This window comes from Sardina pilchardus, chromosome 12 (assembly GCF_963854185.1).
Source record: "Sardina pilchardus chromosome 12, fSarPil1.1, whole genome shotgun sequence".
NCBI classification, from domain to species: domain Eukaryota; kingdom Metazoa; phylum Chordata; class Actinopteri; order Clupeiformes; family Clupeidae; genus Sardina; species Sardina pilchardus.
In genome coordinates, this window is record NC_085005.1 from 19,941,540 (window position 1) to 19,954,569 (window position 13,030).

Below are 13,030 nucleotides of genomic sequence, written 5' to 3' on the forward strand. Positions count from 1 at the left end.
TGTCCCGTTTTTGTTTTCTGCAGAGGCAGGTCGCCACTGTCCCCGGGGGTCCTCCTCTCATCCCAGGTCCTCCAGGTGGACCTCTGCCACCTGTTCCGCCGCCAATACCGGCAGGCATGCCCCCGCCCCCTCCTCCTCCTCCACCAGGTGTTGGTATGCCACCACCCCCGCCCCCACCCCCAGGTGGACCCCCGCCACCCCCAGGTCGCCCACCCCTCTGTGGAGCTCCGCCACCCCCTGGAGCTCCCCTGGGACCTGCTTCCAAGAAGAAGAACATCCCGCAGCCCTCGAACGCGCTCAAGTCCTTCAACTGGGCCAAGCTGGCTGAGGTTGGTAACTCTGGGAGTTAAGCTGCTCAGAGATGGAATGTTTTGGGGAAACACAACTGTCCTGAATGAAATAAGTTGTGAGTGGAGATGGATAGTATCACAGCCTGGCATTCATGTTGCATGGGAAAGATGGCAGGAGTGACACCTTTTAAGAATGAACCTGTCTGCTTCATCAACATAAAATGGTGCAAAAAGTGTTACTGTCAATTGGCAAGACACAGTTGGCTTAATTTAATGTATATATAAGTGTGGATTATAAGTGGTGAGTGAGTGAGTGAGTGAGTGAGTGAGTGAGTGAGTGAGTGAGTGAGTGAGTGAGTGAGTGAGTGAGTGAGTGAGTGAGTGAGTGAGTGAGTGAGTGAGTGAGTGAGTGAGTGAGTGAGTGAGTGAGTGAGTGAGTGAGTGAGTGAGTGAGTGAATGGTCCAGTGTTCATGCACAACCTCTTCCTCTATAGAACAAACTGGAGGGCACCGTGTGGGCAGACGTTGACGACAACAGAGTTTTCAAGATACTCGACCTGACGGACATCGAGAAGACATTCTCTGCTTACCAGAGACAACAGGTACTGTGTTTCTGCCGGAGGAGAGGAATAAAAACAGTTCCTCTTGTCTTTCATCTTCTACTTTTCTCTCTCTCTATCTCTCCTTTATCCGTCCATTCACCCCACCATCTTCTCATCTACATCACCACCGCTTGTAACCTAGAGCACTGTAGATTCACTTAAGCATGAAACACGGCACACACAGCAGGAATGAATGAAGTGGGGGGAATCGTTAGTAGTACATCATATCTACATAGTATCTGCTACTACAAAGAGAGTTTGTTCACTCCCACAAAAAGAAAAAAAAAACTCTACTTTTAGCCTTAGCCTTGTGAGACATGATTCCAGATCTCCCCCCCCGATGAGCCCTACTTAAGTCATATCCTCCTTTTTTGAAATATAAAAAGTGTTGCCCAACGTGAATGAATGAAGGCGGTTGTTTTATGAGAAGTTCATTGGCGAGTGGACTCAGTCTAGGCCACCGCGCCCGGAGCATGGTATCCCAGACGCCTTGATGTTTGAATAATGCATACTGATCGCCATGGTGTCACCGAGGGGAAACAGTGAGAGCCCTTGTTGGAAAAACAGACGCTGTGTTCATAGAGCTCGGGCAGACACAAGGATGTGTCAGTTTGAGGGATGCTAATAATAGCCGGAGGATTTCAGTCCTGTCAAATAAAGAAAATCCCATATTTTTTTCTTCTCCTTGCACGGGACACCACCATAAAACTGCATCTCTGCATGATGTATGATGTGTCATCATTTGAAAATAACCTAAAATCACAGTCTTGTTGACATGAAACTGCCTGTAACAGTTACCACAGTCGAACGGTTTTGAACTCACTTTGCATTTGTATACTTCACTAAATGCTGGCAAATGTATTATTTTTATAACATGAAGCTTGATTCATAATGATAACGTCTAATGCAACCTTGCACGCACCTGCCATTGTGCACAGTCTTTCATGGTACCATGCATCTACTGTATTACTCAGAGTCTGCTTCTTGCATAGACAGATATACACCATCATTCACCAGCATTCACCAATGATCATTTTGTATGAGCTTGTTTTGTGTTTTTTTGGCTGTGTTTTCACCAAACTGCGCTTCCTATCTAACGAGTGCTGCATCTCCCTTGCTTCTTGGCTGCGTTTTAGGACTTCTTTATGGTCAATAACAACAGACAACAGGTGAGTGACATTAAACAAGTGACGATTGTTTCTCATTTTGTGCGTCTCTCCGCGTTATGATGTAGTCTACGTTTCAGTGTTGGTTCAAAGCATACCTTTTCTGTCCTCTTTCAAAAACATATTTACCTCAGTCAAAAGTGTGTCCCGTTTCATTCCTGGTTTCATCTTTATTTTCACAACTTTGTCGAGAGCTTGTATTTGTTTCAGTGTTTGATTATATTTCCCTTTTCCACGTCAGAAATATTGCTGTTCTTGTTACCTTTGTAGTGGGATTAAAGTATCTTCTCAGACCCTGGTAGTTCCTAACATAAGCTCTTGATATCTCTTTGTCAGCTCTTTGTTCTCTGTTTGATCTCTCTCTCTCTCTCTCTCTTTCTCTTTCTGTCCTTCTTCTCTCCCCTTCTCTCTCTGTCCTACGTTTTTGTGGGGTTGTTTTTTTTGTACTTTTCCTCGCACATAGCCTGTTCAGTGTTCATCAGACACAATCTTAACATAATGGGGAGAAATAAGAAGATATCAGTGGCGTTAATCCCTGTTTTCCTTTCCGCAGAAAGAAGTGGAGGACGACTCCCTGAGCTCGAAGAAAGTCAAGGAGCTGTCTGTTATTGATGGCCGTCGTGCACAGAACTGCAACATCCTATTGTCTCGGTGAGTTAGGGTTGTGTCCTCATCTCCTCCTTGTTTTCATTTCACTCGGACGACAATGGGATATCTAATCTCAACGCGCGTCCTTTTGCCCTCCGTCGCTGTTCTGCCGTCAGTAGGGGTAAGCAACGTCGTCATCTCCCATTTCTTTAGCCAAATGAAGGGATTTCCTTCCCACGGACGTTTGAACTCCAAAGCGCCTCGGCTGCAATGATGGAATGCCACATGGTCCAAGAAAATCCCCTCTTTGCCATAACTCTCTGGCCCGGCCAAGGAAGTCGTTTCTCTTGCTTGACAAAAAAAGTAGGTTGCCGCTGCCAAGATATTAAATGTTTTTAATTGAGAGCGACCGGCAGCTAATGTTTCCTGTTTAAACTTGAAACTGGCCAGACTGAGATAAACCTGGCGGCCGTTTCCAACACTTTGTGTCACCAAGTAGCGCTCCATTGTGTTCTGAATGCTTTGATAGATCTCTTATACAGCTGCCTGTGGCCTGTAAGACTGAAAGAAAATATGGTTGAAAGGCAGCGCTGTCTGGGGGCCCTCAGAACAGATGATGTTTTCATGAAACGGATTAATGTTATTCAGGGTGTGGTGTTACAGCCTTTCCGGGTCATTCGTTTGTACAGGTGTGGTCTGAACGGCTGGGATGTTGAGATTGAGCTCGCGTAAAACTTGTGTGTGTTTCTCGTCTCGTCTCGTCTTATGCTTAGCGTTTTGATTTCTCCGGGCTAATCCCACGGTGTAGGATGGATTTGTTTGGGCTGAGCTGTAGACAAGGAAGGAGCGTCAGTTTAAAAGATCAGATTCAGTATTTAGATTTTTGGTGAGGAGAAAATAAAATCTGTGAGCTGAACCAAATCTGGGTTTTTTGCTGGATTTGATGCCACCGCGGTCCATTCCAAGACGTATGACTGCGCTCTAATTGATTGTGGCTTGGCGTTGTCATCAAGCCGCGGATTTACACACACGGCGAGACTAATTCCCCTCGACACGGACGACATGAAACAAACCAAAATGGCACTGCGCCTCCCCTGGTGGTAACGTTTATCAGAGCGATTAAGTGTGTTTTAGGGGGCCCCTCATCTAACAGCTGGGAGTGAAGATCGGAGCAAGTGAGGGAGGGAAACACAACACACACACACACACACACACACACACACACCACTCTCCTCCGCATACAGGGCTACAGGGTCAGCTGGCCCTTGGAGCATGGTGGTAAGTCCCAAAATTGGAATGCTTGTAGGCTCTATTTCTGGACGACTAACCGCTTCTCCTAAGTGCTAATGTGAAAAGGGAGTAGGAAGATGGGTAGAGGGTGAGGCATAGCTTGGCAGAGGGACCATTGCTTTGTTAGTCTTGCTACTGGGCAACAAATGGGTAGACCTAAGTCATGGCACAAGCTTTGGGGTCTGTTCCACTGTCGTAAAAAAAAAAAAGAACCCTAGCCGCTCCTGTGGTGAGGAGAAATTGTTGTCAGACAGCAAAGAAAAGTTTTTTTTTTAATGAACCCCATAGAGGCCTTGTTTAAAACCAGACAAAAAAAAACCCTCCCAGCTTGTTTCAGCCATCCTCCCACTCACGGTCATGAGAAAAAATAATAATAGTTATGATGGACACAAATGTGGGCTTTTAACAGGCTGCCCGCTCGCCTCTGGGCCCTTCCCATTTCAGCTAATGGGGTTTATTGGCTTTGCTGAGGCCAGAGTGTTGCCTAAGTGGCCTGGTGGCTCCCGTGTGGTTCTCCCATGGACCACCCATGGTGGAGACGGATCCGTAGGGGCTCAGAACAAAATGCCCCTATGCCTAGTTTCACGTTCTACGATGCTATTAGCACCGGTTCTCCACGGAGGAGGCATTTTTTTTGTGGAACAGATGCTGAGCCATAAAAGATCTTTAATCTTTAAATGGACCACCCCCCCCTCTCCCCACCACCAAAAAAAGATCACTCTCACATGCCCCGATAGGGGCTCCATAATGTATTTTCAACTGCATGACAAAGGTAGCAGTAGTGTGTAGCTTAATGGGACAGTCCCCTGGAACTGGTTCGATCTACTTTATAGAGGTCTATTTTGCAGTCATGGGCATATCTCTTTTTATTACGCTTCGGATCGACTCCGCGCCACCATCTGTTCATTATACATTATAGATTGAATACCAGCCGACCAGCGACACATCAGCTATGATATCCTTGATGCCCGTTAACTACTAATTTATTTTTCAAGTACGCCTGGATGCCTTAAACACGCCATAAAGGAAATTGGTTTAAAGTATGTTCATGATGTGAAAGCTACTGCCCATAAAGGCTGAAATGAAACCCAGGCTCTAAGTTGTTAGAGTTTTTTTGTCGGAGGAGTCCTGGTGCTGGTTCCTGCCCAGTGCGCTGACGAGCAGGCCGTTCAGGAGGTGGACTGGACGATTACCACTGCCAGTAATGTAATTACCACAAGTGGTGCGTGGTTTTTTTGGACGCGAACAAACTCGGGGGGTAATTCGGAGAAACGTTTTAAACTTGGCACGCCACTTGTTAAGCTTTTAAAAAGGTACCATACCTGCAAAGCATGTAATTAGGAAGAGTCTGCGGCCACTTTTTTTGTTTAAAAAAAAAAAAATGAAAAAGCACAGGACCATTTGGCTTTTATGGTCAAAATGGTTCAGTGTTTAACCAGAAGAAAAAGAGTTGTTTTAAGTGGCAAAAGCGGTCGTGCTGTGTGCTGTTTCGGTGCGGCCCAAACAGGCCTCTCCTTGCCTGACGTGGGAAGCACCCTGGCCTTGTTCCTCTCATCCCTCTTCCAACATCTCTCCCACTCTCCGCACCCCTCCATTCCCTCGTTCTCCCTGTTCTGGCTTTCTCTCGCTCTCTCGCTCTCTCTCTCTCCGCTGGCGGCCAAACCGAGAGCCGTCTCGGCGGGTGCCGAGCGAGCGAGCGAGCGAGTGAGCGAGCGGGGCCTGTCAGGCACCTGTTCCCCTCTGGCTCTCGCCTGCCTCCCACAACGCCTACTCCGTCACGTGGCCTTTCAGCGCGCTGTCATCGAGAGGAGCTCGCGGGAAGTGGATCACGGAGGGCAGGTTCAGGTTAAGCTTTTTCAGGTTGCCCTGGCCACGACTTTTTCAGGTCCGCGGAGTTTTATCTTGAGAAAGGTTATAGTCTTCTCGAGAATTAACGAGTCTCACCATTTTTTTCTGAGGAACGGTCTCCGCTCTTCCCTCGTTTCCTACGAAATGGTCACATCTCATTAAAATCTCGTTTAGGCCTCATTTGGATCTCATTATTGTCTCAATTAGGAAGAGATGATTGTGGCTAACCTCCAGCCTCACACAGTAAAGTAGCGTATAAAGTGAGTGAGTCACCATTCCCCCATCCCAGTTGTGGGAGTAACAGACCCAGCAGTGAAGACTTTGTCCTAAACAGGCCTAGCACCCTTTGACATAAGCGGGCCAGGATATCTCATGTCTCATTATTTATAGTGGGGAGCCGTCGCTTTTCGTGTCCATTGCCAGAAGAAGCATATTTCCTCTTAACAATTTCTCCGCTGAAACAGGAGGGAAAAAATATGTGCTGTAGTTATTCTGCATCTGTGCAGAGGAAGCACAATTTCTTTTTATTTGGCAGTTGGTTTCTGCGGGGGGAGTTTGGCTAAAGTCTTGAACTTGAACAGCTCAAAGCAGCAATGCTGCCTGGATTCATTAATGTAGTTATTGAGACCAAACTAAATTCTCTGCCTGCCGTTCCAGGTTGAAGTTGTCCAACGAGGAGATCAAGAGAGCCATCATGACCATGGACGAGCAGGAGGATCTGCCCAAGGACATGCTGGAGCAGGTGGGTCATTCGTTCCACCCAGGGAGGCAATTGTTTCTGATGGAGGTGTATAGTGTTACATGGACCTCTGTGGTGTTAACCTTGGCCAGACAGTTCTGTGACTCCAGGTGCAGCCCCTGGCATTAGTTATAGACTCCTGGTCCACATGGCTGATGTTTCTGACAAAGCCTGACTAGCCAATATGCTGAGGCTCGATAGTTTTCAGGTTGCGTTTTGTTTTAAGCTTTCGGGGGGAAACCAGAGTCAAGTATTGACGTTCAACGAAGTTGATTTTTGATGAATGGAAATTGGCGCTTGTTTTTTCCACCTACAAGTCAGTCAACAACGCTGGTGTTTCATACATAGTATGACATTTTAGTTACGCACAGGAGATGATGTTGAAGTCCTTGCTCTGTTGGTGGGAACCTCTCACTGCCACATGCAATTATTATTATTATTATTATTATTATTAAGGTAATAAAACCCCAGCAACTACAACTATCATACTGGTACATAACAATAATGACAAAAATTTCATCGAGGTTGTGAAGCACAGTTGGCATCTTATGTGTGTTTTGTTGAATCTGGCCCACAATACACCCAGAAGTCTCACCAGCGTGTCTGGTGCCTCAGACCTAGTCTCCTCTATAATCACCGTGGGTTAGAAGTTAGAACACTTACTGTCACCAGAGACAGGAGCATACACCTCAGTCAAAATACACCTCAAGCACTACTGAGAGACTTTCCCACAACAGCCATGACCAAATGCCATGTCTAGCCGAGGTCTTCACGTTTCCTCTGCCTCATTTGCGGGTGGTTCTAAAGGCCATAATAAGAAATAGTTATGCCCCATAGATGGCCTCCTTAGCCGTGGCCATTTAGCCGCTAACCTGTTATTTGAGGGGCACATACTCAGGGCCCTCATTTGAATGCAGGGGAAAGTGCAAAGTCAAGTTAATGAGCAGAGTTCTCATACATGAAGTAAGCCATCATGTGGTGTGTGAGAGGTTCGAGCTGACCCACCAGTTTTAGTGCTTAGGATCTTGCTCATGGTATTATATTCGCAAATAGATGTTGCACAGTTATTCAGTTAGCTTCTGTTAGACTTTAGACTTGGCTCTTATCTATCAAAGGTTAGCATTTTAGTTTTACACACTTCATATCATACTGTTTTGCATTCTTGGTGAAGTAAGTAAGTAAGTAAGTAAGTAAGTACATTCTATTTATGTAGCTTTTCTTTTCACATACAGGATCACAAAGTGCTTCACAAAAAAAAAGTGCATGACAAATAAAAGCATTGTAGTAAAATAGAATCTAAGGATAAATAAATAATTAGTAAAGTAAATGCGATGTCAGGTAGGTAAGTAAATGTGATGTTCAGTCTTGTCTGTGGAGTGAATGTGGAGTGAATGTGGAGTGAATGTGGATTTGCCATAATGATGGTGCTCTGTTCAATCAGATGCTGAAGTTCATCCCAGAGAAGAGTGACGTGGACCTGTTGGAGGAGCACAAGCATGAACTGGACCGCATGGCCAAGGCTGACCGCTTCTTTTACGAGATGAGCAGGTACGGAGGTCAAGCAGAATGTTTTGAAGTAGAACTGAACGTTTGAGCAAAACTTTCGCACACGTATCGGGTCGACAGATGCGTAGCTGAAGGCCGTAGGTATGGTTCAGAGATTCAAGGCCTTCACACATAGGCGCTGACAATTCAACACCGCGCACAACCAGCAAACCTTTTCGCCACCGTGTAGATTACGATTCAATTCTGTTTTTGTCAGAGTCACACAATTGAATCCATTTTTATGGAATGCTTGTCGGTTAAAAATGTTGGCGTGTACACGGGCAAGTGACTCAAAGAGTCGGTGCACACGTATGTGCTGCACGCTTTAGGACTCAGGAGGCCTTTTTTTGAAGTAGAGCAGAACCTTTGAAGCAAAGCGTTTGCACAGCTACCTGATCGACAGATGCATAAGATAATACCAACATCGAATACTTACGATACTCCCACATTCTGACTGTAACTTGTAGTACTACATTTATTGAAAATGCAATGTTTTGGTCTCCAGACCTTCATCGCGTTATTTTAAGACATCCCACATGGAGCACAAGACTTAAGTTTAGTGCTTCCAGAGATTCCCCCTGCTTCCACTGAAACTTGAGGTCATTGTCAAGGAATTTACACAACCACACAAGTGGCGAAAGATAGTCATTTAGCTATTACTGCAATTAAATCTCCCCTTGTTTTTGATCCAAGCAGAGTGTTTTTCTCACTCATGAGTCATTGTTTGAAGGGTGACTACAGAACGTTTAACTGATGTCTTCAGAACAGCAGCATGAATAGATAGTCCTGGTTTTCTTCACCATGGCTAATGGTGGCTCCATGGAATTATCTTCTTGGAAGTGTCACTTCTGATCCAGTCCCGGCAGAGATTTACTCTTAACAACTTGTGGGTGTTTTTGGCTCGAAGAGCGCTCCCCCCCGTTTTACAACCCTTTGTGGCCTTGAAATGATCATCCTCGTGTGCAACTGATGAGAAGTGCGAATGCGAGATCCACCTAGACCGGACCACCCACGACTCTGAAAGCCCCTTTTATTGAGCTTAGCATCTTGGGCTCTGTGACGCATCTGTGGTGCTCATCTGAGGATTGCATCCCCCCCCCCCCCCCCACGACTTGAGCTTAAAGGGGTGGAAAGAGAGTCAAATCCTCCCAAACATGTTTGTCTGGTCTCCACGGAGACTCTGGGCCGTATCAATATTTGCCGAACGCCCCAAATGCAAAGACCTGAAACAACAGAGCACTCGGGTTTTCATGTCAGCAGAGTGAACGCTCACAGGTGTCTTGGAAATGGTTCCCTCTTCAGGTTTATTTTTTATTGTCTCCTTCCATCTCTTCAGCTTGTTTTCGATCAAGTCTAAAGCACTGGCCAGTCATAGATTTATTTGCTTTTCCTGATCTGCTTCGGCTGTTGAAAAGGAATGATTGAGATGGTTGGAGAAGGTCAACTTCCTCTCAGTAACTGTCTTCTACACATCATCAAAGTGCCGTCTTTTTGAACGTACAGTAGGTCAACAGCCATGGCAACACCCACAGCACGTTGAAATCACATCCAGAGCAGATGAACTGTAGGTGCTAGACAAGGAAAGTCAGTAAAATTAGACAGAGTCGGCACACCAGATCTTGCTCCCAAAATGTTTTGAATTATTTACTACCTTCATAATGTTTTGGGGCCCAGGCCCCTCCTGGCATAGCCTGGCTAACGCCTCCCACTTCCCAAATGAGACGTGGTCTGGCAACCAGACGTTCATTTTCTCGTATTTGAAAAAATGCCCAGATCCGTTCATTGGGCGCCACGGATGTCAATCAAATGCGTCTCTGCATAGCTCATCATGGTCTTGCTTTCTCCCCTGTTCTGTGATTGGCTTCCAACATCAGGCGAAAATGGGGGCGTTAGTTTCCAGACTGCCTTAGCAGCGTGAAAGAAATCACCGCGCAAGGCAGTATGGGAAACCCTACTGCTACTCCTGGCATGATGAAATGCTACAAACACCCACAACACACTCCCTCCAGCCTCTTCCCCCCGTCCCACCCCACAACAGGGGATGAGCCCGGTAGCAGAGTGTTCAGGTTCAGCTGACGAGGTGGTGCTCCGTTTGTGTTCTTTTCCCTTCACAATACTGGTCTTGTCATACCTGTCATACCTAGCGTTTGGGAACCGAACAAAGGACCCCCCTCCCCTCTTACTGTGGCTGTGACGTCTTCGCACGTGGACTGCAGTGAGAGCTCGGCAGTGTTGTGGTCCATTTAGGACTCCTCATGCATAGCTTGTCCTCTAGTGTTTTTGTTGCTGAATATTCCTATAGTGATGTAAATGTCTGTAGTTTAAAGAGGAACGATGCCGGATTGGCGATTTCATCTCTGGTTTCGGTTTCGTTTTTCGTTTTCGCTCGTTTTATGCTTGCATTTTCTCTGCAGAGTTTCCCCGACAGCTTTAGCGTGTATATCTATACATGTATAGGCTATATTTAAATATATAAATTGCAAGCGTGGCTCTTCGTCTCAGACTTCCAGATGTAAACAAGGAGCGATCGTCTCCTGCAGAAAGTTGCATAGGGTCTCTTTAACAAGCAGAACAAGATGCCCACGTCATCAAAGTTATGGGTTTAAAACTGATATCCACATATATTTTTTCATTGGAAGTTGCTTTTCATAATAGCTTCTGATAAGCTAGTACACCGTGTTATGCCCTTGAGCCAAGGAACTTAACCTTTAGTTCCTCTAGGGTAACTGGCCCTTTGGATAAATGATGGTCAGCCAAATGAATGAGTGTAAATATAATATGTAAGTGAAAACGTGTCTCGTAACCTTTTTGTCTTCATCGTCTTTCTGTCCTCTCTTGCATGTCTCCGTCGCAGAATAAACCACTACCAACAGAGACTTCAGTCACTGTACTTCAAGAAGAAATTTGCCGAGAGGATCGCCGAGATCAAACCCAAAGTTGAAGGTCAGTGTTCTAACTTTCAACGTCTTTTTGGTGTTTTCCAAAAGCCATCATCACATATGGCAACTAAACACCATTCTATACTTTAATTGCTCCTCTAAAATATATAATAGAAAATAATGTATTACACATATGGTTATCACATCATTTTTTAGTTTACATGTTCGAAATGTGCTATCACAAGCTCAAAAAAAAGTCCAGAATCACACATCACACATCACAATACATTACATTACACGTGTCATTAAAGTAAAAACATATGTATTGCACACTACTTCACAGAACATTCATTATTTTCATCGTCCATATGTTGCGCATATTGCACATATTGCTCTGTGAAGTTAATCAGTGTCCGATGCCCCCCCCCCCCCCCCCAGCACTGTCCAAGGCCTCTAAAGAGGTGCTGCACAGCCGGAACGTGAAGCAGCTGCTGGAGGTGGTCCTGGCCTTCGGAAACTACATGAACAAAGGCCAGAGGGGCAACGCCTACGGCTTCAAAGTGTCCTCGCTCAACAAGATCGCCGACACCAAGTCCAGCATCGACAAGTAAGAGTTTCGTCTGTTGTTCCTCGTTGGTGGAACGCACTACCAGTTTCCTGCTGGAGTAGGGACATCCCTCTTCATCTTCAAAAAAACGTCTGAAAACCCAGCTCTTCAGAGAACATCTCTCGTAGCACTACTTACACAAAGAGTGAAACAGATTTTAGAGTAGATTTAGCTGTCAGTGGTGGGAGTTGTATGCAGTTATGTGTTCATGTAATCTTGTGTATTTGCGTTACTGTGGTAGCTAAAGGACACAAGTGATATTTCAGACTTGACACACACACACACACACACACAGAGCCTGACCTATATCAGTACATTTGAAACTAGATGAGCTGGCAGAAACCCACTTATCCTGATTGTGTTTGTTCACTTGCAGGAATGTCACTCTCCTCCATTACCTGATCACCATCTTGGAGAAGAAGTACCCCAAAGTCATGCACATCCCTGAGGATCTGCTGAACGTTCCGGAAGCAGCGAAAGTGAAGTAGGTGGCAGCGTGATCACTCCCCCCCCCCCCCCCCCCCCCTCCCCCTCTGCCCTCCGCCCTCCCTCACCATCTCACCAGCCTGGAGATTTATGAGTCCTTGTGGTCTCCTTGAGCTTGAATGGCTTCAGGAAACAAGTCCTTTCAGTGCTCTCCAGACTGCGCATCGAGCCTAAGAGGTCAGCGCAGGTCATCCGCACTTAAATACAAGCGAAAACAAGCACAACACTGAACTCGCACAGCGCCCGGCCGCCCCTCTCTCCCCCTTTGTAGTGTTTGTGTCAACGCGCTTTGGAACTCGATCGTAACTTCTAATGAAGTCAGATGTTTCCTCAGATGGAGTTCATCAGTGTGTCATCTGTTGAACGGGCAGCAGGACGCTAGAAAAGTGTATAGCACACGTAAAAATAAGAGGGAAAAACAAGGAAAAAAACAGTCTGTGTGAGGTCCTGACGGAGCTTACAGGAAGTGAGCCACACGGAGATGTTCCTCGTTTTTCTGGGATGAGACAAAGAACAGTACCTCTCATGAGGCATACGCTGAGGTATATGTTACACAACGCAACTCAAAAGCTCTTGACGTGGGCCGGTAAGACTCACTTGTAGACACAGGGGGGGAGTTCTGGTGGAGGCAGGTCGTATTGTGGAGCAGATCTGCCGGACAAGCAGAGAAGGTCCAGACCCCTCTCTCAGCTCGATGGGCCCTCTGCGTCGACACAGAGTTGTATTGATTCAGATACACAAATTCCTGAGACAGCGTGCTGTCTGTTTGGACTCCTCTCGACGCCAGCCAGATTTTGAAACCAGAGACGACAGCCAAACACACACACACACACACACACACACACACACACACACACACACACACACACACACACACACACACACACACACACAGTCCTGCTTTAAGGCCAACTCTCATCTTGGGGCCCATTAAGGATTCAGTGCAGCAACAGATGAAAGACAAAAAAAAAAAAAAAAACGTATCTCTCA

The 13,030-nt window shown here is 46.1% G+C and overlaps 1 protein-coding gene across 3 annotated transcripts in view; it reads left to right on the forward strand.

Annotated features, from left to right (window-relative positions):
* The window catches only part of daam1b (dishevelled associated activator of morphogenesis 1b), an 86,873-nt gene that overhangs the window by 66,266 nt on the left and 7,577 nt on the right, over nt 1-13,030 (forward strand). For 2 of the 3 annotated variants that reach the window (XM_062550876.1, XM_062550875.1), the window contains exons 14-22: nt 24-329; nt 785-892; nt 2,029-2,061; nt 2,612-2,709; nt 6,442-6,526; nt 7,965-8,071; nt 10,923-11,011; nt 11,386-11,554; nt 11,931-12,038. In XM_062550876.1, coding sequence (XP_062406860.1) covers nt 24-329; nt 785-892; nt 2,029-2,061; nt 2,612-2,709; nt 6,442-6,526; nt 7,965-8,071; nt 10,923-11,011; nt 11,386-11,554; nt 11,931-12,038 — 1,103 coding nt within the window. The remainder of the gene's footprint in view (nt 1-23; nt 330-784; nt 893-2,028; nt 2,062-2,611; nt 2,710-6,441; nt 6,527-7,964; nt 8,072-10,922; nt 11,012-11,385; nt 11,555-11,930; nt 12,039-13,030) is intronic. The other variant, XM_062550877.1, reaches the window with a different exon arrangement.